The following is a 26,167-nucleotide window of genomic DNA, read 5'->3' as shown; positions in this document are numbered from 1 at the left end:
GATAATTTCCTAGGGACAAGCACTCGCTGCTATAACTGTCTGCAGGCCCCCTACAGAGGAGTGTAGAAGATGCATAGCAATGTCACCTACATTTTATTTTCATGTGACAGCTTTGGGGATAATAGATTCAACAATGCAAAGCCTAAACATTGTGGGTTTTTTATGAGCCAATTCCATTGGTTTTAGACTAAATGTGTTTAAATATGACTATTTTTAGGCCATCAAATATATAAATGAATAAAGGTTTCAGCATTTCTCTACTCACTCGTCCTTTAAATTTCAAGTAATTATAGTATTTTAGAGACATTAATTTTGGTTTCTGGTCAGCATTTTATGAGAGTGGTTCGGGGTGTGTTGGGAAGACTCGTGACCTCAGTATTTCTAAAATCCTGGCAACATTACAACCCTGGAGCAGCTAATGCAAGAGGTTGTTATGCGTGGTAAAAATGGACAGCACGTCACGTGACTTTCAGTGAGTGATTTTGTCGGGTTTCGAGCAGCTATAAGGATGATGTCTGTGGTCCTTGTTGAGTAAATCATGCATGCATGTGTCAGTGAGTTTCCCCACATAGCTTAACACTTGCTAACAGGTCTCTACAACAACAAAGCCTTGTTTGGTGCTTCGAATCCCACGGATTGAAACGTTTACATTGCTGCTTTTACTCTGACCTGTCCGGGAGTATTGACTCCTCCTTTAATGGTCTGAAACTCTGGTCCACTGCCTGTTAACCTTGAGCCACTGTAGCCTACCCTGTCAGTGCGCCTCTGCTGCCATGACAACACTGACACATTTAAACCCATCAGATCGATTGGCTAACAGCTCCCTGCTCCATGTTGCGTGACCCCCAAGAGGTCAAATGGAGTGAAAACACAGGGAGCGAGTAAAATCCCTCTGTTTTAAGGGGCATTTTAGCTGGATATAGCCACAATTAGTCAGAAAGTGCAAGAAGTCAAGTTTTCATGATTTCCAGAAATGCTTTAGCTCAGTTTAATCTAATTAGCATGCTTATTGTTTGACACATAAAACAGTAGAAGATAAGATGGCCCCTGTGGGAGATGCCCATCTGCCTCCGACCAAGTCAGCACGTCTTTCTGCAGCGACAGCTCAAATAAACCCCACCTCATGTCTGTGATCTCATGCTTGACTTACCATTCCCGCTGTTGTGTAATTAACACAGAATCACCAGAAAAGGGAAAGAAATTCATTTTATGTGTTGGAAAGAAGCAAATTGTCAAACTGGAATGTAACAATATGAAATCCCAATCAGGGTTTGTTTACTGAGCAGACTGCACAGAGCCAAAAACAAATGGAAGTATTGAGGGAGATATGCTCCAGTGGAGGCAAATTACAGATAAATCAGACGCTGCTCATGCATTTTAAGTGCCACATTATACAGAATCCATTAGTAGCAATAGGACTTCAGCACCACTTGAGATATTAAATCTCTTTGCCTGCAACTCAGTGGAACCAGGATGAGTCAATATCAGAGAAGCCCAGCTGCACTGCCAATAGATAGGGGATGAGACCTAAAGGAATGATGCCAGAGTCACCAACAACAGACATATGGTAAAGGCACAAGCTGCTGATGCTGATGTGCAGCTTGTTATGCAGCAAGACAATCACATTCACTATAGGGGCAGATGAAGGAACAAGGTAAATGATCTGGAAGTCTGAGGTTAATTGAATTGTTAATAACATACGCCTCGGCTCTGAACATCTTTCAAGGTCGCCCACATTTCATGCCAATACTGAGCGCTGATTTACTGAGGGCCACAAAACTTCCACAACCTGATAGCCAAAAAGGGATTTTCAGATGTTACATCTGTCCTTGTAGCTGTGTGTGCCTGTGTCTTTTTGTGTGTGCGTGCTCAAAAGCCAACGCTATATAGAAATACCTGCCCCAATCTGGAGGAAAAATACTTTTTCCCAAGGCTGAAGCATTTTTCTCTGTCACTCAGTTGTCCCAGATGGAAATGAGCTGATGTACCAGCTATCCATCATTCATCAAACCCAACAGCCCTGGTACCTTTCCTCTGTTCTGCATGGCTTATACCTGCTATTTCCCCTCCACATGCTGTCGCCTCTTGGTGCACGGATGTAGCAATTACTGGGAACGGGCGTGATCATTGTAGCAAGGCGAGCAACAGCTTCTCATCTCCTGGAATCAGGGCGGATCAGCGTGAAACCAGCTCCTCTGCCTTGAACACATGGGCCTGGGGGGGAAAGTGAAGTTGAGATCATTGCTTCATAATTTCCAGAAATAATATGGTGTGCAAAATCAGACATGTTTCCTTTGGAGCGTACAGCCAGAAACAGATGGAGAAGGAAGGGGCCCTGTGTTGAGATTAACATCTGTGTTTACCGTGCATATTTGGATATATTGACAAATGTTCTTGAATTCATGCTAAAACATATATCTTCCTATGCATATTGCCGGAAAGGATCCTAGAGGTTACAAATGAGCTCAGACAAGAGTGTAAGAACTCTGAAATGAGTGTGTTTCAAGGCACCTTTAGTGTCTATGATGTCTTTTGCTCATCCTTAAATGAATGTGTGTCTTGGACCAAGGGAACAGCCCCTCTGTGTGTCACAAGATCATGTGTGAATAACAACCCCCTCCAGATTAATGTCTTGTTAGAGATGAAGAACAGGTAGAGAGGGAGCTCTTTGGTCAGACCCAGTCCAGTGAATGTAGAGACGCCCGGTGGTGGCAGTGAGAGGACGATGGAGGGTGGAGAAGCAAGGGGGGAAAAAAATGGAGGGGTAGAGGGCACCGTCTCTTGAGGCCTCTGTGCTTCGCTGCCAGTGTGTGTAAATCAGCAGGCAGCTCACGGCTGCAATGAGGTAGAAAATAAAAAAAACATAAAAATGTCTAAGTGAAATAAGAGGCAAGGAGAAATCTTTTATGATGAGCCTAAATTCTCCTTACTCTGCAGTAGATCCACTGGCCGGCTCAGCTTGTCTTCTCCAGACACCGTCCATCATCCCTGTGTCTGCATATAGCCACAAATTACTCAAATTACCCCACCTGCTATTCATGTAATACATATGTAATGACTATCCTAAATTCACATGATTAGCATTCATAGTATGTTAATAGGTCCATGTCAAATTCATTAATATGCACGTAAAACGATGTGGACCGCCAAACCAGAATGTCTGAAGTTCTGCAGATGTGGTTTAACACACATAAAGTCCTGGACAAAAGTTTAATGACATGTTTAAACTCGTGTTATTGAACATTTTTCATCATTTGAGCATGGAAGTTCATTCTTGACCTTTGGGAACAAAATATATAACCAAAACAATCTAAATTCAAAGGTCTGCTTACTGGTGTTTGGAGCTGTCAAACTGCTCCTCTTGGTCTTCTTCAGAGAGAATGAGGCAGCTTTAGGTGTCATTGCTTAACCGAAGTGTCTTACCCTTTAGGCAGCAACATGAGCATTGTCCGAAAGTATTCAGGTCAACTTGGAAGTTTCCATCTTTCATTGTTTTACAACATTAAATCAGAGTTGATTTACTGGAGCTTTTTTGGCATTGATCAGCAGAACAGGCATCTCTAATTTGGTGCAGCCAGTTAGTTTTAGTGAAGGAGCTCCAATTGATTGTTGTATAAATACTGTATATCTGTATCTGGATGGTCCAGCTTTTGTGGAGTCAGCATCACGGCAAAACCAACACCATGAAGACAAAAGAGCGCTCCAAGCAACTCCACAAAAAGGGGACTGAAAAGCACTAAAAGAGATGGATATACAGCACATTTTACATTCCAAGCACTTTATATAATGCCATCGTGTAGCATTGACTTCTATCCCTTTTTGCTTCAAGCATACTCAGTTTCAGTGTCAATAAAATAACGGAAATGCTTCAATGAAATACTTCAAATTAACTTGCACAGTAACCATTTGTATTGCTACAAATGTTGGTCATATTTACAGTGTTAGCTAAGATAGTCAGCATCAGTGTCAGTGATATTTCATAGATAGCTATTAACACTTAGGGTAGGTTTTTGAGGTAACATGAGAGAAAGTCCAGCAGGCCAAGACAGCCAAATCATCTCTGCCACAAGTGCAAGTGCATCAGTAAAAACTGCTAAATGATTTACAGTAAACAGTTGTGACATTAACTGCACTGACAAAAAAGGAACAGTGGGACATTGAAACTATAACCAACAGGGAAAGGAAATATACTGGATATCGCTGGTTGACAAAAGCTGCTGCTTGGCATTTAACCACAACCACAGCAGTCATGAGAGTGTGTGAGATTTTCTCTCCCCGCAGTCTATATATTAATTCAAGTGCTAAAATATATATTCTGCAATTTTAATCTCTCCACACATGCTTTTTTCAAAGCCCTCTCCACATATTTCTAGAGGCGAAATATGAAATCCCTTTATTGTGACTTGAGTTTTTGGCATAAAACAGTCAAATTCAAGAATTTGGAATCTGAACTGGGCTTTAAAACTGAGCCTAATTTGTGTGCAGCTTTGAAATGACACAGAACATTTTAATCTGATGTAGTGATGTCATTCTGCCCACCCCACGTGCATGGTCACTTTGCACTGACAAGCAGCTCCATGTGCACTCCGGGCACTAAATTAGCTCAGGTTAGCTTGGCAGGACTTGTGCTTGGATACATACCAAAGCTGACATTAAGTGGGAGCGATGGCAGCAATCTGCTGTATCCAGTGTCTCAGTTAGCGCAGCGGACTCAACCCTCCTCCATACCTTTGCTTCCCTTGTCAGGGGAGCTGTCTTACAAATAAAATGCTATATTAAGAGCTGACATTGAGATGGCACCTCAACCAGAATTTGGTGTCATTACAACCAAGGGCATTTAACTCTGTGGGGGGTAAAAGAGGTAAGAGAAGGACTGAGATCAGTTTGGATTGGCAGGCAGTCAGCTGCTGTGAGCTGTGAGGAGTGCTGTGTGTAGAGGGGTTGTAATTACAGCTAGAGCATCTCTGCCATCTCTGACCTCCCCTGATTACAAACTATCCTCCCAGACCATCCAGGGTCATTACTCACCTCACTAACTAGTAGAGTAAATCAGTGGAGGAGCGCTGACCTGATATTAGAGCCACAGCCAGAGAATAAACAGGGCCAGAGTACGGAGGCTGGATCCTTGTAAATAATCTGCAAGGTGATGCAGCAGGAGCGAGGCGTGGGAGATGTTTATAGCAGGTGGACAAACACCTGTCACTTTGATAAGCCTGATTTATCCTGAATGGCATGTCAGCACATAGCTCTACCCTGCCTGTCAGCCTGAACTGCCAGCCCCACACCCTGGAACATGAAACCTGTTTGTAGCAGTGATGCATAGAGATGACGAGCCCATGTGCGGAAACAACAGTTTCATGAGCATAAACCATCAGCTGGGACATCATGGTGTCCAAGGTGGTGTCCTCTGGGGGGTTATGGCCATGTTTTCAAGGCTCGAAACTGGACTCAGTGCCTCCTCTCCAGTTCCTGAGATATACAGGTCTCCAGGTCATCACTGCCATGCAGCTCACAGAAGGCAATTAACAATAAGGAAGACCAGACACTGAAGATGTGAGAAAGGTGGGTGTGGTGCTTGTAATAAATGACCCGTCTAAACCCATATTTACAGGCCTGCCACTAACCCTGCTCTCCCACATATAATATTATACATTAGATATTGAAAAATCACTGAAAGGAGTGAAAATCAAAGCCTCAAGTTCCAGAAATATGAATTTTCAGAGCAGCCTGTCATGATCCTCTTCCACTTTAAATGCATCCTGTCTTCACACAATGTCATAAGCCAGCTGAGGAAACCTTAATTTGTCAACCGCCATGAGTTACGTTAACAGAAACTGACCTCAATTAAGAGTGACTTGCATTTAAAAAGTGTCTATTTCGGATTTTAAGATTTAGACCAGGCGGAGAGGCTTTAATGGAATGCTGACAGAGGGCCAGTTGGAGAGGTAATACATTTCCTGCAAAATGCCAGGGGATACCACATAAATAAAGCAGTGTTATTCCTGACAGAGACTCTCTATGAAGCTGTGGTGTGATCTACGGCTGAGTGACCCGGTTAAAGAGCAGCAGAAACAGCTGACAGCTTGATCAAGATCACCTCTCTAAAGTGGTATAGATCAAGTCTTTAGCCTTCTCACCAACCCCAGGGGTGAAGGTATGGAACGGTGATGGTAAATGACAGTACTCAACAAAGATGAGCGCCTTTCACTGTGAGCAGGGCCATATTAGTGTACACATATTGTCCTGGGAGTTATTGACCCAGAGGATATGAGTTATCAGATGATGAGCAGTACAAGTAACAAATGCCTGTTATAACTGATAGGTTGTGTAAGAATTAACATACCTGAGCACTAAATTATCAGCATAAATGGCTATGAATGCATTCTGTCCTGAAGGGAAATTTGTTTTATATTTCCATCATCTTTCTCAGCAAATCTAATTTTATTTATTATTACTCAGCAGCTCAATCTATATATATTTGGCCGGTAAAAGTGTATCTTTATGGTTGCAAGTATTAATTAGTGATATTCTGGTATCATTAGTGTAATTTAGTGCTTACTAGATTAATGGCACCCTGGCATTTATCTATGAAACATTATATCTTGATGTTAAATTGCAATAAAAGAACCTGTATATTCTGAGGATATGGCTGTCCAAATGTAACATGGGGGGATGGAGGTGTAGTTGACATCCATTAAGGAAATCCTTTATTGGCACATAAAAATGAGAGGCAATATTTAGCCTTGCTTGCCTTTGGCAACCTAACCCATAGCCTAATATTAAAAGGAGGACTATTAGGGAGAAATACCAAGCTATGTCAGCAGTAAAGAAATATTTGTGCAATTGTATTAAACCCACCATTCAACAGCAAAACATGTTTTAAGTGTTTTACAATCAGCCTAACTGATGAGATTACACACACAGGCAAACACTGCAGAAATGTGCTGCACTCACTGAATATCACATTGTTTCACTACATCCCCTTCCTGCCCTAAAACAAAGCATTTCCTCTCTATATCCAATGTAGTATATTCAATAACTAATTATGGTAATTCATTACATCTCCAATTAGCAGAGAGGCTTTATCGCTGCACTATACCGTAAAAGAGGAGGATTTATGTTGGCTTTGAATGTCACCCAGAGGACAGAGGACTAGCTCATCACTCAACAGGAACAAAACAGAGAGACAGGAGCAAGGAAAAAATAGAGGGAAGAGGAAGAAAAAGATACAATGAGTTATCGGTGAATGAATGCATTTTCCTTCCCATTTTCTCGCAACCTTGAGGAAACCTTGACAAGGCCCCTTTGTCTGCGGCGAGCCAAAAAGAAGCGCATTACCCTTAAAGAGAAAATTGTAGTAAAACTTTGGTATTTCAGTGAGGAGGCTGTAAAAAGATACAGTATGTATGTAACCTCGGAGGGATATGCCCAGCTAACGCCACCTCGCCTGCTGTCAAACAGCCCCTCGGAGGGTGATAAGCATCCCTGCTATCTGTGTGGGAGGCTGTCTTATTAGTGCACCTCAGCCGTTTCACTCAACACGCAGCACAGCCAACCATCTGCCACGCGGTGATCCTCTGCCCAGCAAAGTCTCTCAGGCACAGTAAAAAAAACTGTGTCCCTTTGAAGCTTGGAACAAAAGTGCTGACCAGATGAATAAACTCATTTTTAAAAATGTATCCAGGACGTTGTGCACATACATTTGTTGTGCACGCAGGATTGCATATTGACAGTGGCCTGATGTTAACTGCACAGCACTACAGGAGGTAAAGAAAGCGATTCAGTTGGCTGAAATATTACTGATAAATGTATTTATTCCTCATGTGTGGACACGTTAATGGTTGCTTTCCCCCAGAACATGCTTCAATAAACCTCCATCAAACTAGTTTTTGAATTAATTTCTGCTATTGACCTTCTTCTTCCTGTCTCTTGTTAACTGTCATTTTTAATTGAGTCTGTAAACATTTCAAAATGTGTGTCCCCGGGCAACCAAAAGAAAAAAAAAAAAACCTGTAAAACTAGCATGTGGTATTTCTGACTTAAGCATCTCTGTCAGAGGTAATCTATGACCTTTGAAAAGACTCTATTGCCACCTTGTGGCTTGATTAGCAGGTTGGATAATTTTGGGGGAAAAAAATGCTCTGACACAACACATACATTTAAATCTTTATTCATTTTGTCATTTGCAAATTCCAATTGTGCCAAAAGCAGAGCATGAAATGCTGTTGTGGAAAATCTGCATCTGGGATAGAAAATAAATAGAAACAAGCAGTGCAAAGTGTAAAAAATACTCTTAAATATGCATTTCAGTCTCGTCATCTAATTATGGGGCTCTTGCAGTTGACATGTCGGGAATGATCCTGAAAATGACACAATGCACCGTTTATAATATATGTATTCATTGCAGTGAAATATTTCGATCCTTTAGTTTTGAACATGCGGTCATGTGGTCTGAGGAACTTACGTCTGGTGTATTTATAGAGCGTAAAGCTCAATCAGGTAGTCTTTGGGGACGATTCCTATATTTCCATTCTTCTCTCCAACCCACCAGCCAAAGCTCTGGTACTCCTGGAAACAGGACAAAGTGGAGATGTGTTGAGGAAACGTATTTCCTTAAGCCTAATTCATGCAGTCATCACTGAGCATTTAATGAAGTGGATATCATTGTCAATCCTCGCATCACAAAGTCGAGGTTTATCTTAAAATTCTAAATGTTGTCTGACGGGAAAGGTGCAAAGTACAGGAAGTAGACATATTACGAAGAAAACAAACCCTGTGTTCGAGAAACGTTGAGACTGACGGATCTAACGGCTAAACTCAGAATTAGCAATAATATGACGCTCTGGTGTTAGGTTTAGGACAGCAACCATGAAACACAACGTCCCCGGATTGTGCCAGATCAGCAACTTCTCTCACTCCCAATCTTTCACTGCTCTTATTTTTTTCATTTAAGCATAAAATTCTGTTCCTGTTTTCTGTTCAACCCCACCTCCAAAACAACACCAACATCCCTTTGACAACTTCATGTTTCCTGCTCCCTGCCTCTCTGCCCAGTGTCAGTTTTGAGACTGCACACTCTCCTTCCACTCCACACAAAAAAACCTCAGTGTGTAGAGCACATCACACGTAAATCTGTCACAGCATGACAAGTAATAGCTCCAAATGGCTGTCAGCATGCTGAGATGTGAGGAGGACACTGTGAGCAGAGATCTGAGACAAGAGGAGAATACCCCTCTCTCTTTGGCCGAGAGCCTGACCTCGCATCAAAGTCTTCCCAGGACATGAATCAACACTGGAGATCACGTTGTGACAAGGCTGAAAGGAAAAGAAACCTGCACAATGTTTCAAATCTATGCCAAAACTCAGGGACATGGAGGGACCACATCTGGGTCCAGTTATTCAAAGGACAGAGTGATCACATGGTCATATTAGACACAGGAAGATTACAGTACAACAATAGTGATGGCTAGCATTGGCAGCTGTCTGGTGATGGGCAATTCATCATGTCAGAAAATGTGTCCACGTCACAGCTTCACACACAGGAAGTGAATACAGTAAAAAGTCCTTCTAAATTATTAACGGCAAATTAAACATCACAAGAAACAAACAGAAAAATGTCACATTCATTAATGTGTCACATGATTAAACTGACATTTCACAAGCCCCTGAGGGATAATACAGCACACTGACATGAGGTGTGTGTAACACAGTGCGAGACAGTGTGTGTGTGTGTGTGTGTGTGTGTGTGTGTGTGTGTGTGTGTGTGTGTGTGTGTGTATGCGCGCGCACATTATGACTTCCTGCAGTCAGCCTTTGAAAACCGCAACACCTCATTGTGTAGTTCTGGCTGACAAATAAGTCATGCTTGAGTGAGTGCGGGACTCAACATGAGAACACATATGCAGAGCTGTGGAAGAGTAATGACCCCACACACTGTGACAACACACACATTGACACAAATGCTATAATATTACTGCCCCATGATTGTATCACCTTTCCCAGATGAGACGCTCCACAGCAGATGCAAGAGTATACAAGCATCAGGGGGGCGGCAGCATATCCGGGCAAGACAAGTCACTCCCAGTCAGGCCCTATAATCAATACCCAGGTCCTGACTGGGGGGTCTCGCAGCTGTAACACCACTGCTATTTCTGCCCTGTGGAATGGGGGAGGGATGCAAGGAAGAGGGAGAAAGGAGAATAGGGGAGGAGGGAGTGACTGGGGGGAAGGAGTCGACTGTCCCTTAAGCTGCAGCTGGCCGCTGCAGTCCAGACAGGTTTTATGGTCATTGCACTCGCAGCAGGCCACAACCCCCAACACCAAGGTTTCAGCTAATGGCACTCCCAGTCTGAGTGAAAGGGCAACTTGATTCTTGGTCCTTCTCCACACACGAAGAGGGAGTAATAAACAAGCATTTGGCCATTGAGCATTGACGGGTCTGTCTGCTTTGTGCATTTGTTTCCTTCCATTAGGGCTGAATCAATTAATCAATTAGTTGGTCAGTGGAAAATGAACGATTTTGATAATCCAGGATTTGCTTAAGTAATTTAAAAAAGTGCTTCTCAAATGTGAAACTTGATGCTTTTCTTCTTGGATTTTGTATGCTGGTCAGACAAAAGAAAAAAGATTGCTCCTCTGGCTCTTGTAAATTTTGATGAGCATTTTTCACATTTTACAACATTTTAAGTATTTAACCTGTGGATCAGAAAAATAAACAGAGTAATTAATAAAGAAAATAACTTACAGTCTACAAGTCCTAAAAGAACTGACGTATTAGTCAAAACATAATTCAGGTTTTTACAAATAAATAATGTTTGGAGCTCATCAGTCACGTTTTTGATTCTTCATGGCTTTAACGTGCCACTAGATGGCAGACTTGAATCTGGAAATGAGCCTGGCTGGTTGACAACACTGTCTCATTTGACTATATGCTCCATAGAAACCAAACCAGACAGGAAATACAGCCAGTCTAGATGGTGGACATTTCACACATTTTTGTTTTTTTTTACATAAACCACAGGGTCGACAAGCATCTGCAAAAGTGTAAAAAAGTTTTGACTACTTTGCTGTGCAGTGTTCAAAAACAAGCTTGTTAAATGTATCACAACAAAATCCCATTCTGCGTTCATATGGACCAGTTGAGCACAAAAGGGCTCCTGTTTGGTTACATAATAAAGGTGAAGAACGGCCCCACAGTTCTCAATAACTGGCACCCACGCCTAGGCGACAAGCCTCGGAAATTGTGCGTCCACTACACGTCCTCACCTGCTCTGAATAGAGTGCCGGGCTGAGCCTGGGTTTCCTGAAAACACACATTCCTATTTGGCGAGGTGAGAGAGACGTCTGAGAGGTGTGTGGGCTGAGGGCTGCTCACCGCCTGGCATGGCAGCAGCTTGCTGAAACAGTCCAGATGGAAGTGATGGAATGGCACCGCGTGCCAGCGAAGCCCAGCCTCCGCCAGCAGCACTAAAACAGTTTCCGTTGTGACACAACTAATCCCCATCACAGTGCCAGAGAGAGAGAGTCTAGCCCAGTCTGCCTCTTACCATCAGCCGTCCACCTCCAGGCGGTGGGCCAGATGCTGCCAGTAAAGGATATGAACAGACAGTTCCTCTGAGGGCCTGGAAATAACTCACTTTAGGTGGTCTGGGGCTAGCAGAACCACTCTGAATACAAACCCCATCTCACAAGTTTTGCATTACAGTTGGGTTTAAGCTAATCCTGGCTTTACCATGCCTGAGGAAAACATTAATTTAGGAACAAATCAGTGTTTTACCTCAGTCATGCACAGCTTTCCTAACCATACCTTGCTCAGGATGTAAATGGCCTCTCCTCGTTTGAAGGACAGCTCATCTGGGAAGTCCCCTGCACAGTCCCATAAGCCCTGGTAGTAGTTGGGGTAGTCTGTGCTCTTATCAACTGGATGGAAAAGGGGAAGGAAGATGACAACTGAGTAGGTGATTTATTTTCTACCGAGAGTAATGACACTGTGTTCAGGTTGGACTCAGCAATGACTGTTTGTGAGCAGCAAATCCAACAGGAGGCAGTGGAGAGCCTAAAATAGAACTGGAGGCAGACACAATCTGTGAGCCAAGTTCATACTACCTACTAATTCTGGGCAAGCTTTCAGCATGTCATATGTTCACACCGGGAAAGTGCGGACATTATTCCCCCACAATGCAATGCACACACGAGATGGAGGAGCAGCTCACAGCTGGAACAAAACTGTGGATGGAGGTGAAACAGTGCCACAACTCCTCAGAAAACAAAAGAAGGTTACGGTTATCTCGCTGTGCTTTTTTTAAAGTTCAGTTTGCAGTGTCATCGCTTTTTTTTTTTTTTTTTAAATCAAAACTCCAAAAAGTTGTTTGGTTTCAGCCTCTCCACTGTCAGGGTTTGCTGCTTTCCAGGAAATTTTGTGACATTTTTCACTTTTTTCAGACATTTGGAAGACCAGATGATTAATCCAAAAAAGCGTAAAGCTGCAGTTTCTTTGCCTTTACAAAATGTATGTATTGCACCACTTTGTATAAAATGGCAAAGTAAGGTGATTTTTGTTTTACTAACTGCAGCAAGCCACAAACTGTAAATACTGTAATACAGTATGGTGTATACAAACAGTAAGTAACACAACACGGGTAGTTTCTGGGCAGTTAATATTTCCACATCTCAGCCTATTTAAGTTGGAGAATTGCATAATTAGTGGCAATTCTTCTTATTAATGTTATTAGAATGTGTCCATAGACTCAGCAGAGATGGATAGCATGGTTTTTCACACTTACAGACTTTTAATACATCACTGAATGTAAAAGGAAGTTGGCCTGAAAGTTATTTCCAGCATTGTGTTAACTTTCAGTTGCACATGTTCACAGAAACTTCCTCTATAAATGTCACTTCTTCTTAACTGTGAGGCTTAACTCAGAGGGTTGAGTTTACTCACAGCCACAAAAATCATTTGTTGATGATAGTCCAATATAAAAACTAGAAATATACCTCTTATATCAATGTGGTTTTGAAATCAGACACATTTCTGTGCTGCGTACCTGCAGCAGGAGGAGCAGGTTTGCTCACTGGCTCCACCTTTGGAGGAGCGGGCAGGTCATCCTCTGCAAAGACAAGCCAAGATATTTGGATGAGTGTGCTAGCAATTCTCTGTCTTAACTAGTGGACAAGGGGAATATGCAATGACAGAAAATGTCCCCTTTGAATTAAAACAAACAATAACAAAGGGATGCATGAAACTTGCTCATGTTCTGTAGGACAGTACATAATATATATGATGCAGATTGTCACAGTGGTAAAATGCGCGGTCGGACCTGGGAGCTCTTCGTAGATGTCATCGTCTATCTGTCCAACGTCGTCATACACTTCCTGTTCCTCCTCTTCATCTTCGGGGATGATGCCACTCATGTCTACCAACAGGGGAACATTGTACGTTTGACTGACGCCTAGGCACAGAAACTCTTGACACACATACACACACAGAGTGCTTGGCGATAACACTTAGAGCACTTTGCTCATTTTTGGGTTTTCATTCATGGAGAAACAAATGTTGCTTCTAACTTCACAGAACAGAGCAATGAGCTTTTATGAGTGAAACAGTTCACACCTTTCAAAACAAAGTCTATCTGTTTCACCCATTCCTCCGCCTCTTTCACTGATGACGCACAAAACTGTGATGAAAGAGGAGAGACATGAAAACTGCAGTCAGCGCAACATGCACCTTTACATATATTAATTAACATAAACAAATAATACTGCATTTATGCATAGTAAAATGTTCCACACGGAAGAGCCTGAATGTTAGAAACACTCAGTTTTTAAACACGCACGTCAGGTTGAGCCATGGCAAAGGCAGCAGTGTCAAATGAATGAATAGGTTTTAAAAATAAAGATTTAATGAAGTGCATGTACACACATGCCTTTCCAAGTCTTAAACGCGGCACGTCTTATGTCCACATTTGTTTTTCAATTTAGGACGTACATTTAGAAGAGCAATGACTCAAATCATCACCGGGAGACGAGCGTACCTGATAGACTCGCTTGTCTGGAGCCGAAATTTCAAAGCAACAGTCTTTCTTTGAGTCTTTCCGCAAGGTGTTGTTCATTTTGACAGCGTACCCATCGATACTGAACTCCCCCTTCTGCTGCTTGTCTGGTTACAGGAAATTAAAACATCATCATTAATGGCTCAGTCATGTCACTGTCAAAACCTGGGAAACAAAGTTAAAGCAGAATGCCAAATATCCACCCTATGGCACATTCTCAAGCAGCATTTGACTCATAATTGGCTGGAAAATGTGTATGAAGCTGAAGTACCTTTCTCACTGCCATAATAGTAGAAGATATGATGGCTTAGGGCGCACCATCTCTTCTGCCACTCGGTGCCAAAAAAACTGTGATCTGTGGAGGAAAAACCAACAAGCATAGATGACAGATATTTTTTCTGGTTTATTTGGAGGGAAAATTTGGGGTGTGTGCTGCAGGTGCGTTGCAAAAAAATGTGAAAATGTAAAAAAAAAAAGTTAGATATGGGCTATAGTCTTTGTAAGGCCCACCCTTTCTGCGCTTCTCAAGGTATCCTGCTTTAAAGACAGATGTCAGGTCCTGAGCTGCCACAGGTGGGGACTGATGGGCACCTGGAAAAGAGTTGAAGAAACCAAGTGGGTTCAGTGCCCTCTCTGAATCCATCGTCCTTTCAGAGTGTTTGAATACCAAAAAGTGAAAATTACATTTACACAAGCTAAACATTACAGACTCTTCTATCAAGTGTTCATCTGATGACTGGTGTTAAAACAATTAGCAAAAGTCACGAGGCTGCACTAAGCAATGGGTTGCATCTCCCAGAGGACATTCCCAACTTCAATGCAAATGTTCAACTGCTGTGTCAAAGTTGCTTTGTGTGAACGAGCAGCCATGAAGCCGGCAGCTGCTTACAGCCCATAAACTCCAGACCCCTAATCACCATTTCACAAGGATTTCCGTGATACTCTGCGACGAAAATGGAAAATCTTGCATAAACCGCCACGATGGCGCTTACAGGGTTAAAGCTACTGTATACCGAGGAACTTTTTTTTTCTCAAGCCGTGGCAGTAATTTTCAGTCCCCAGACTGTGGCTGAGAGCAATAAAGCATGCTCTAGCTGTCAAAGGGGTGGAGTGAAAGAGGTGGTGGGAGTAGCAGTTGTGTCCCTAAATTGCTCCCCAAGTATGTTGCCAAGTTACAGTTGGAATGTCTCCCTCATTGTGCCACTCAAAGTCACTTTCTCCAGGGAGCAGACCAGAAGATTTCCATGCCAAGACACAATTTTCAGTACTTTAATCCACAGCTTGTTAGCAGTTAGCAAGTCAGTTTAGGACGTCTGCTAAGTGGCTTGTGGCTGACCTTCGCAAGCCTCTTCATCTTTGTCTGTGCGCTCAGACTGCAGCGACCCTCCATCGTTGTTGCTGTCAACTTCCTCCTCATCGTCTGAGTCATCTCCACCTACTAAACAGTGTTGTGTTGTAATAGTACATGTTATGATGTAACACAGTGGTTCCCAATCTGTTGGGCGCACCTATGAGGTCTGAGCAGTTCATTTGAAGAGTTTTTAAAAGTCTGAGGGGATAAAAATATACAGTGTCTTGCCCCAAAAAAAGGAAATGACAGAGAAAAGCCTGAAAAAAAATCTGAATTTTTGGGGGAAAATAATATTTTCTGTGTTGGTAATCATTACTGTTGAGACCCCTTTGAAAACAAGATGATTCGTCTCAGGGGTTTATCCAGATATGATCAAACTGACTCATTTTGTGGGCCCTTAGATTCATGCCGTCACCTCTTGTGTGGTGTCCTGAGCCCATGTTGGGAACCACTGACATAAGATTCAATTTTAAGATTTACTATATGGAGTAAAACTAGCACTCACCTTTGTCCTTGAAATCTTGTGGGAAACTGTTGAGGAGACAGTAAATGAATGTTAGCTGTTCATGTTCTGCATCAGAATATTTGAATATGAGCTCATGTGACTTCTTTACAACCAAAGTCCACAACACAGGAAACAGACATACCCCAATTTGACCTCTTTAATCCGTTTGATGAAGGCTTCCCTCTTCTCTTTTGCCTTCTTGCTTAGATTTTCCCCTTTCAATCCATCACAGAGGAAACTTTCTAGATCTAAACAACAAAATACCAGGAAAGCATTCACACAAGCTGCTGTGACTGACTGATAGTGGTGTTTCACTTGGCAGTGAAGTGGCCCAGGTCTGCTGGAGATCAGCTTACCTTTCAAAACATCAACACACACACGGCCTCTGCCAGCAGCACAGGTTTGCAGCTTTGGCTGAGCATTGTTTGATTCTCCTCTGCATGACAGAAACAGCAGCGCTGCGCTAAGCTGAGCTGACGAGGTGTGACAGAAACTTTCTGTCATCCATGTTCAGGCTGCTCTTCCTCTTTTTACAAAACGCTTTCTTTGAAACTGCACTTTGTGCAGCAAGCCATGAAAGAACGGTGAAAACAACCCGCGGGTACAAACTCATGAGGATGAATGGATGTTTTACCTGAAATGAGCGTCGTCAACTCCTCGGGAATCGGGCGCATTGTGGTGAGAGCTGCCTCCAGCCGCCTGAAGCTTCGTCTGATACGGAAGCAGCGGACGCGGAAGTTGATGCGCTAATTATTTATCAGTGACCACACACTTGTCAGAGCCGCCTGTTGTTCAGCACCCACACTGACTTTTACTGCTTGTATTTTTGACTGCTGCTGATGAAGAGGAGTTGATGCTTTAATGAGCAGCGCTCGCTCTTTATAGACTAATAAAGTCAGCGGATAAGGCACCATCATATTTTTGATTGATTCCAGATAATATTTCTCTGGCCATTAAGTCTGTGACTGACTCACTGGACACACTGAGCTGTTTTTTTTTTTTCTTTTTTTTTTTTTACAATGATGCAAGCACTTTGAGTTTATGAATATGTCAACATTGTAAATCTAATCAGGGATCATTAGTTGAAAAAGCAATTACATAAAACTGCTGTGGAGACTCCTGTGCCAGGTTTCTTCTTTGAGCGGCAGGCTTGTTTCAAGGAGTCTGTGCTGCACTGCTTCACTCTCATAGTCTCACATTTGAAATGTTTGCAGCATCATTTCACATTTTCCAGCATATGTGATGACTGAATGAAGCAGTGCTGGTAAGAGTAAAAAAAAAAAAAAAAAGCTCACTTCTTACATCAAACCTGTGCCTCCTGGTGTATTCGGTGACATGTTGTTTATAAAGGCCCGGGTCATTCATTAGTCATCTTCTGACAGGCAGTATGCAGGCTGAAAGACAGAGCCTTTGAACTGTATAGCCTGTTGTTGTGCAGAAATGAGACAGAAATGTCAGTGCAGCTCTGGAGGCGCTGTGTGAGGAGCTTCAGCTTTTACTTTAGCTGCAGGTGGTGGCCGGTGTTTGTCAGACACACACACACACACACACACACACACACACACACACACACACACACACACACACACACACACACACACACACACACACACACACACACACGCACACTGTTTGAGTCCAGCACCAAAATCCATGCGATATCTGTTCTATTTGTCTGACGCACAGAGGAAAAGAGGTGTTTTGATACTTCTCCATACTTCTGCTTTCTTTCTTTTAATGAGGGTTAAAATGTCATAGATTTGGATTCAGATTCTGAGAAAAAGGAGCATCAGACCTCCACATCTCTGGGTCCTGTGCTATGCAAAATGAAACCTCTGATCATGTTCTCCCGTTTCATGGTTGCTTCTGCATACGTTCTCTGATGTCACTTCCTGTTCAACATGAGCTGAGTAGCCACTAAATTCTTTATGAGGCTCAAATCCTCTGCGGTCATTCAAAACCTGACCCCCTCCTGACCTGGCAGTAGTTCCTCCCAGTATGGAGAGGAGAGGAGAGCCAGTTTGACCTCTGACCTGTGTGTGTGTGTGTGTGTGTGTGTGTGTGTGTGTGTGTGTGTGTGTGTGTGTGTGTGTGTGTGTGTGTGTGTGTGTGTGTGTGTGTGTGTGTGTGTGTGTGTGTGTCTGCGTACTTGTATAAAGCTACATAGTGAGGATGTGAAGCAACTTTTTAACCAACAGAGTGGAGACATTTTTGGAAAGTGAGGACATTTTGGGCAGTCCTCACAGCTTCAAAGGGCTGTTTGAAGATTCAGACTTAGTTTGAAGGGTTAGATTGGAATTAGGTTTAGGATTGGATTAGGGTTAGGCTTTTAGTTGTGATGGTTGTGGTTTGGGTAAACGGCAAGGGAATGCACTGTGTCAGTGAGTGTCCTCATAAGGACAGAAGTAAAATATTGTGTGTGTGTGTGTGTGTGTGTGTGTGTGTGTGTGTGTGTGTGTGTGTGTGTGTGTGTGTGTGTGTGTGTGTGTGTGTGTGTAGTTTCTCATACTGTAAAGCTTCATCCACTCATCTATCATCTCACAAACTCCTCGCTGTGATTGGCTCCTTCCCCTACACATGTGTGTAATCCACTTATTGCATGTTGATCAAGCTGTGCTGCTCAAAGTCACCAAATACCTTCAGACGGCCTACATAATAAATAAATAACATAATCTATTACATTGATTCTCTATTACGCGATTCTGCCGTTTGTTCATGATTAAATGAGCATGTTGCCTGTTCTGGTGAAACCTGTAGAAAAAAAGTTGCAGCATGAAATGTCTTTTGTTTTGGGCTCATACAAAGAAGCTAGCTGAGTTTGCTGAGGAATAAGTGGTCTGGCCTTTTTTTTTTTTTTTTTTTTTAATGATAAGCCTATCATGAGAGAGAGCATTTGTGCTGAGCAGCATGTAGACACTGACATGCTAACACAGTGTGGTCTCAGTATTCAGAATGAGTTCAGTGGGCTTCTGCACCAAATCAAATCTGACTGCCTCTCTGCCTCCTGGGCTTTCAGTAATTTCCTAGTTAGTCCTTGTTTTCAAAATGATCACAATTAGCCTCGGCTTAATACCGTTTCTCAGAAGAAATAACAGTTCACCGCCTCACCCCACCTTTTCTTTTTATTATTATTAAAATTATTACCCCACAATCCTGAGAGCAGCACGATGACCACAGCTGCCTGCAGACTGGTCAAAGTAATCCACCAGTGCGATTGTTAATCGTGTGATTCCTGAAACAATCTTTGACTTCAGCTTTGCCTATTAGTAGCCTATTCTAATAGATAAATAAACAGCCACCACAGCTGTTACATCCCGTGCCAAACGCTTCTCCATGTGCGCTTCATCGAGCCGAGGCTCAACTGGTCCGTGAGAAGAATTCCTTAAATTCCTTAAAAGATGAACACAAACTGACTTACATTAACGTTATAACAATTTAGTATAAATGAATGCAATCCATCCATCCTGTTATTGACTGATCCTGGGTGTACTGATTTGTTTCTGTGTCATACACAATGGAAAGCTTATCTCGGCTGCTTCGAGTTAACTTTAAATAATTTCAAATCATAAAAACTTTTGAAAAACCACAACGGCTTAGGGTGCAATTCTTAATTCAGAAAGATCGCATTACATTGCGGATCGGGCAATAAACAAGCACCCTCAGTGCTGTGAGTTTTATAGGCAATAAAATTTAATTAGAGAGCCAAGAAAAGTCATAGCTTTTGGCCTGGGACTGCTAGCAGGCAATTCACACTGCACGTTTTCTTTTTCTGGGCTTAAACGTGCGGAGGTAATCAATCTCCTATTTTTTTTTCTTCTGGTCAGATAAATCACGACGGTTTACCAGAACCGTGGCCACGCTGGAACGATCTTTCAACTAAACCCATGGAAAAAAATCAATAATAATAATAAGAAGTGAACAAATAACAAAACTGTGATGCATCTTAATATATTTTTTCACGTCACTTGCTTTTCATTTGTGTCTCCTGGTTCTGTGTGTTCACTGCATCTATTTCTTTTGGGGAAGTTTGAGATCACAAAATCAATAGTCTTGCCTCTACAAGCACGTATCAGCAGAGACTATAATTTAGAAAATATCCCGTGGCTTTTAAATGAAACAGTTTATATTCTCCTTATTTGAATACTTTGAGAAACTATTCAGCACTATGAATTATGCATGAGCGTAATTCATTTCTCTCATGGCCAATACTCTGAAATACATGCTTTATGTTTTTAATGCACGGGCCTGAAATCAATAAGCTCCCCAAACTTTCTCACGGTGAAATAAGACAATGTGGCGCTGCTGATTCCAATCAATGTAAAGTTTTATTTCAAGAAAAATATCCCGCTCAGTTATGGTTGAAATCCATATAAAAATAAACTGTGTACCGTCCCCTCGCAGCCTACAATAAACTGCTCATATGGGCTAAATAGTAGCTTTGTTGCTTTTGCTTTAACTTACCTTATTTGAGAGATCTATTAATTTCCGCCACAACGCTAAGAAAATAAACTGAACACACGCGTCTGCACTAAAATAAAACATGTTGGAATATTTCAATAGCTCAAGTTTTGCAGGTCGATTGTTGTGAGTGTTTCTGAGAAAAGGTCAAAAGTTTCGGAGGATAAAGGCAGGGGACTCTCTGTTGAATCTGACAAACTTGGTGAGAAAGACGAGGAGGATGAGAAAACTTGGAAATCCTGCAAGGAAACGTCCAGGCCCGGGGAATTATCATTGTCCGGGCCTATTGTTGACACGCACATAGGAACAGTGGGTGCCGCGTTTGGAAAATGTTTCGGATTTTTCTCATTGCTGCTCAAAGGCGCGACAGTCGGGCTTTGGTTGTCCCCATTGTGCCCGCTCTGGCACTGCTGTGAAGTCAAGGTATTTTGGTGGAAATACCGCTCCCTCTCCAGGAGCGTCCCGGCTGCGCTGCTGCTGTCCGCCTCCTGCTCAAACTCGTCCTCCGGCCCGTCGTCCAGACACGCGTATTTCCCCTCACTGTCCCGGTTCTCCTTGCAGTGGGTCTGCCTCTTGTGTTTCATCCTCCTGTTCTGGAACCACACTTTCACCTGCTTCTCTGTTAAATCCAGCAAAGCAGCTATTTCCACCCGCCTCGGTCTGCACAGGTATTTGTTAAAATGAAACTCCTTCTCCAGCTCCAAAAGTTGGGTGTTGGTGTACGCAGTCCTCAACCTCCGGGATGTCCCTCCACCGCCAACACCACCCTCGGGTACTTCTGGTGAACCTAAAAAAATATATACGTATATTTTTAATCATAGAAAAGATGGTGATCAGACGTAAAACAGCAACAAGGTTGTGTGTGTGCGTGTGCGCGTGTGCGTGTGTGTGCAGAGAAAAACAAGCTCCGTGGGGGCAAACTTGTGGCAAGAAAGCGCCGGGACCGGGAAAATTTATGGGCCCCAGGCAGAATATGATGGGTCTGCGTGGACAGGACAGGACGGAGGGTGAAGATTAATGCACATGCCAGCTGCTGGCCCGTGTAAGAATAATCTATCACTCTCCATTACTGTCAAACATTAACACTCGTACACTGCATCACAAGTCAGTGCGTTACTTGATGAGATTAAGCATGTTTAAATCAAAATCCTATACAGGTTTAAAGGGACGCCCACGTTGCACAATTAAGGCCCGGGACGCAGCTCCTTGCAGAGGGGGAATCCTCAGACAATGAGGAGCCTTTTACGTGGAGGTTATTAATCATCATGTCTTGCCTTGGGGGGAGAAGTAGAGTGGCGAGGAATCAGCCGGTGTCGCAGAGGAAGCAGCAGCAGCAGCAGCAGCAGCAGCAGCAGTAGCCTGGTCTCTCTTGATGCTTTTCTTCTCCTTCATCCACGGGTACTCCGGGGGTAGGGATGCAGCCTGCAGCGGGCTGCAGCCTCGCAGAGCCTGCTTTGAGCGGCTGTGGCGTGGGTGGGTGCCCGGGTTCAGGCCGGGGATGGTCTGCTCAAAAGGAGGAGGAATCAGTGTCGACTGTGAAAGCGCCAAGCTCTTGATTGATGAACTTTGAAATGCATCACCGACAGGGTTAGTGAGAGATGTCAGGCACTCAGCGAGCGACGGCTGGCTGTTGATAAAACCGCTCTCTCGCCCAAATTCGTAATTCATCTCCTCCTCCTTGTCTCGAAAACTCGCTGATTTTAAGTCAATTCGGATTTGATAAGCAGTTTATTTCCATAAACTACTAAACTGGATATAGTCGCATGGAGACCTCTATGCCATAAACTATTGCTTTCCTGAGGACATGGTTGGAATTAGACCGTGCTGCTTGTCACATGATTACATCTGCCCAATGACAATTTGGGGTTTTTATCAAAAGAAGCCACTGTCCCCTGTGATTGATCGAGAAAGTCGGAGGGGTAACGCCTCATTCCGGGGGTAGGGGTTGCTTATTTACACTTTTTTTTTTCTTTTTTTGGGGGGGGGTGAGTTTGTTCACCACTGCCCCCCCGCCAGAAAATGCACCGTGTCTTCTTTGCGCGTCCACGCAGTCTACCACGCGCGGGTACGCCCGTGTGAATCTTGGTGCGCTCGTGTGCGTGTATGCATACATGCTCTATGTACGTTTATTTCTAGCGTGGCACTCCACAAATCATTTCAGTGCTCCCATTTGTGTCTCATAACGCGACGACGCCCACAGTCGTTATCAGTGCCAAGGCGTTAATCTTGAGACTTTCATGAAAGGTTTGCCTGGAGAGGAAAGCTGCACCAGACATCCAGCGACATGACCACCCCTCCCCCAACACACACACACACACACACACACACACACACACACACACACACACACACACACACACACACACACACACACACCGCACAGGAGAGAGATGGAGAGGAAGGCGTTTTTAATAGATTTCAGTGTGTTTCGTCAAATTTTGGCCCTAAATGATCTTCAGTGGTTGGATGTTTATAGGTACATTTATTATTCAGTATTTATATGAACTCTAGAAGAAAAACATTTTGTGTCAGTGAAAGAGTAGTGTAGCATTTGCTTTAACAGCCATTTGTCTTATATTTTAGAGCTCCCTGCCTCGCATCCCATTTCATTTATTTTATTTCACCTGTAGGGATAATGTTGACCGAAGCTATCATCCATACACTTCAGCATTATTGGCTATAACACAGCGCAGAGTACAAACGATTTGCCACTGTAGTGTGAAGCGGAGGAAAGGTGCAGGATCTGATGGCTGTTTATTGCTCAGGCTCTAAACAAAGAGCCCTGGTAGCCTGTGTGTGATCAATCTTTCTCGCCAAAAGGTCTGACAGCTCCCTGCCCTAAGAACACATTTAAACCATCTAACACTGCCTTAGATCATATATGGCCAGGAAGAGGACAACCACTCTCTTGGTATGGCTGTGGGAGAAGTTTTCAATTTAGAAAAGTGGGGATTTCTTCAGAAGCACTGGATGAGACGACCGGCCATTACGCACAGAGCTCCTTTTTATCGCCCGATAATAAACGAGAAATCCACCTAAAAGACGAAGCTCTCGCTTTTTCGTTTGCAAAATGGACTTTACTGGCACAGAAAAAACACAGAAGAGAGGAATGGACTTGGTTAGTGATAAAGAAACGAATGGAGCAGCTTTAACATAGGATCAATTGTTTGCTGAGGTGAGTGGGTGTTGGCATTCAGCAGAAATCCCATTCAGCCTTATACCTTTCTCTCTGTCAGTGAACAAGTCTTTCTCTGGCCCGCTCGGTTCCCAGATTGATTCTCCTTCACCATACTAGCTTGAAATGTTTCATTTGACTGCATATAACTGTGTATTTTTATTCGCCCACATTTCTAAGGATGTACTCTGAATATTAGGCAGATCTTGGCAACGAAAAATATCCTAATCCAGGTTATAATATTGGGCTATAATGTAACTGATTGAGAGATTAATTTACTTTGGACGTATCTGTGCTTAGCTCATTGTCAGGAACTTATAGCTATTTCTGCAAATAATTATCCAAACTAACCACGTGGATTTATTATTTCCTCTTATTAGCATTAACAGATGAATCATGGTTTATGTAAACAGCATCAACTTGGCCAAAACGCATGGATTTAAGTGGACACAGGTGTAGAAACAGAACAATGACAGAAAGAAAACAAAGAACAAATACACCTCCACAGTATTTGGTGTAATAGAACCTGAACACTGCATGCTGAGACATATTGAACATTTTATCTTGCAGCTAAACTCTGATTTATGTGTGCTGCTCTTGTTCGGAGCTGAACAGATACACAGCCACGTTTTCCTGCTTGTTTTGAACGAATGCAGACCGGAGACGGTGTCTGGATGAGCTGTGAGCAGGAGCTGCACGGTTCCCGTCTGTTCTGAGACAACAAGAGACATCTGGGAAGCAAAGCAGGCCAAACCTTCGACCACTGAGGAATTGTGCTGAAGAAAAAAAAAAAATGAAATAGCATGCTAGCGCAGCCAGTGCTGCGGAATTACTTTTATGTAAGCCTATGCAAATGTTTAACCTGACAATAATAAATAAACGAAAAATAAATAGAATAACTGAACAATTACCAACTGTGCATCTGTTTTTGTGTTTGAATGTGGAATTTACACGTTTATTATACATGCATTACACATTTTGCATAAGCGAGGTTATGCAGCTTGAAATTGTACTCAGCGAAATGATTGAAAGTGTTTATAAGAGTGTTTATTGCATGTTGTTTCCGTCATTAACGCTGCTTTATATCACATATCACATCATATTCTGCCTTTGGGGGAAAAACTGGGAAGAAGAAAAAATACAGCGTTGCATTCAAGCCATGTAGGTCTTCTGGAAAACACATTCAGCATCGAGCCGTGTGTGTGTGTGTGTGTGTGTGTGTGTGTGTGTGTGTGTGTGTGTGTGTGTGTGTGTGTGTGTGTGTGTGTGTGTGTGTGTGTGTCCTGGAAACAAAGCGGTGTTCACGACAGGATTTTCACATTACAGTTTTATTTATTGAGCCCCGTGGATTCATGAGAAGATTTGACAGATACTTGAGGCGCGTTCAGGGCCGCAAGTCAGACTGTTTTGCATGTCGCATGTGCAGAAATGTCACGATAAGTAAAAGAAAACAAACAAAACACTCATATGGTCATTTTAGGTGTTTTTATACTTCTCAGTAAATCAAATGAGATAATAGAATGCAAAAATTTGGGGCACAGCAAAGATGTAAAATAATACCAAGATACACAACCCACCTTTTAAGAGACAGCCAATCTGTCTGTCAGTTCTTTTCATCTCTGATTCAAGTGGTCATGCTCAGTTTCCCTGTAAATAAAGGCAAAAATGTATATGAACGTGGTTTTAGGAAGAACTGGAAGCAAGAGCATACTTTCAAATTGATGTGAGGTTGATGAATTTAAAAAAAAATGCAGGAAATGCATTGTGGATTGTAAGTGGCTGATGGAAGAGGCGCCGTCTTACCCCCCCCCCCCCCCCAAAAAAAAAAAAAAAACTGCATTACTGTGAGGTCTCATGAGTGTGGATCAAGAAATATCCTGCAAACATGTTAAGGCCTATATATCCCAGATGTCACCTCGCTATCCAAATCCAAAACAAGACTGTTGGCAGTGAAGATAAGTGAAATACGCACTCATGTTCTCATGCCTTTACTACCCTGAACTTCTCCTGCAGAGTTCACTCATGGCCTCCTCTGTCACCAGTGGTGTCGCGAGGTTTGATGTATAGGGGTCGTGGGAGGTCACACCGCAAACAACATCCAAGCCACGTTCTGTTCCCCTGCTGCACAGCTCCTCAGATGGCTGCTGGCATGGAAGATATCCATCCGAGCATGCATGGGGATCAGACAGGAACGCCATCTACGCACAACGCTCTTCTCTAGTCACTGACTGTACTGAAGATTTAGTGTAGTGTCACTAAATTATCATGGTGGTGAAAAAAAAAGTTTTTCCCCAAAAGGAAAAAAAGAGACTTAAAGAACCACATGTGGATGACCTTTGGGGGTGAGAGAGGAGGGGAAAGGGTGAGGTGGAGGTGGAAGGAGGTTGGGCGGATGTTGAGGGAAACCAGGAAGGGAGGGGAGGCTTGTTGGGGTATCTCTCACTTTTTAGGACCTCAAGTTCATCGCTCAGTTGGGTTCCAGTGAGGTCCAATCCAGCTGCTGGGAAAGGGAAGTGATGACATGGCTCTGAACATTTATATATATGTGCCGGTGGGTGAATGTGTATTACTCATGTTGTGGGGACATAAATCTATTTACACTTTCACATTGTGGGGACTCACCTTCTTTA

General features: G+C 42.9%; 2 protein-coding genes across 3 annotated transcripts; both read right to left on the bottom strand.

Moving 5' to 3' along the window:
• Nucleotides 1–8,155: 8,155 nt before the first annotated feature.
• Nucleotides 8,156–16,631, bottom strand: skap2 (src kinase associated phosphoprotein 2). Of its 2 annotated transcripts, XM_070966535.1 has the most exons (13): nucleotides 16,539–16,631; nucleotides 16,047–16,152; nucleotides 15,905–15,930; nucleotides 15,385–15,486; nucleotides 14,559–14,639; nucleotides 14,320–14,403; nucleotides 14,031–14,155; nucleotides 13,610–13,673; nucleotides 13,317–13,412; nucleotides 13,044–13,106; nucleotides 11,807–11,919; nucleotides 8,465–8,568; nucleotides 8,156–8,360 (listed from the first exon to the last, which is right to left on the bottom strand). In XM_070966535.1, exons 1-12 carry the CDS (start codon nucleotides 16,576–16,578, stop codon nucleotides 8,476–8,478), a joined length of 993 nt encoding a protein of 330 aa, XP_070822636.1. In that variant the 5' UTR covers nucleotides 16,579–16,631; the 3' UTR covers nucleotides 8,156–8,360; nucleotides 8,465–8,475. The 2 variants fall into 2 exon arrangements, with proteins under 2 accessions (XP_070822636.1, XP_070822637.1); XM_070966536.1 differs by lacking the exon at nucleotides 8,156–8,360 and having other exon boundaries at nucleotides 8,466–8,568; nucleotides 15,385–15,483; nucleotides 16,539–16,625.
• Nucleotides 16,632–20,299: 3,668 nt separating this feature from the next.
• Nucleotides 20,300–22,030, bottom strand: hoxa2b (homeobox A2b). Its single transcript, XM_070966483.1, has 3 exons — nucleotides 21,671–22,030; nucleotides 21,449–21,455; nucleotides 20,300–21,149 (listed from the first exon to the last, which is right to left on the bottom strand). The coding sequence occupies exons 1-3, from the start codon at nucleotides 22,028–22,030 to the stop codon at nucleotides 20,458–20,460; spliced, it is 1,059 nt and encodes a 352-aa protein (XP_070822584.1). The 3' UTR covers nucleotides 20,300–20,457.
• Nucleotides 22,031–26,167: the final 4,137 nt, after the last annotated feature.

This window comes from Chaetodon trifascialis, chromosome 7 (genome assembly GCF_039877785.1).
Source record: "Chaetodon trifascialis isolate fChaTrf1 chromosome 7, fChaTrf1.hap1, whole genome shotgun sequence".
Lineage (NCBI taxonomy): Eukaryota > Metazoa > Chordata > Actinopteri > Chaetodontiformes > Chaetodontidae > Chaetodon > Chaetodon trifascialis.
The sequence above is the reverse complement of the archived record's forward strand: the minus strand, read 5'-3'. Positions and strand labels throughout refer to the sequence as shown.

Bases quoted from the DNA above. Each gene is read 5' to 3' on its own strand.
- skap2 (XM_070966535.1), bottom strand. From the start codon at position 16,578: ATGCGCCCGATTCCCGAGGAGTTGACGACGCTCATTTCAG. The intron at 16,153-16,538 runs GTAAAACATCCA...TTTGTTGTTTAG, and splicing joins GTTGACGACGCTCATTTCAG to ATCTAGAAAGTTTCCTCTGT. The intron at 14,156-14,319 runs GTACTTCAGCTT...TCCTGTAACCAG, and splicing joins CTATTATGGCAGTGAGAAAG to ACAAGCAGCAGAAGGGGGAG.
- hoxa2b (XM_070966483.1), bottom strand. From the start codon at position 22,030: ATGAATTACGAATTTGGGCGAGAGAGCGGTTTTATCAACAGCCAGCCG.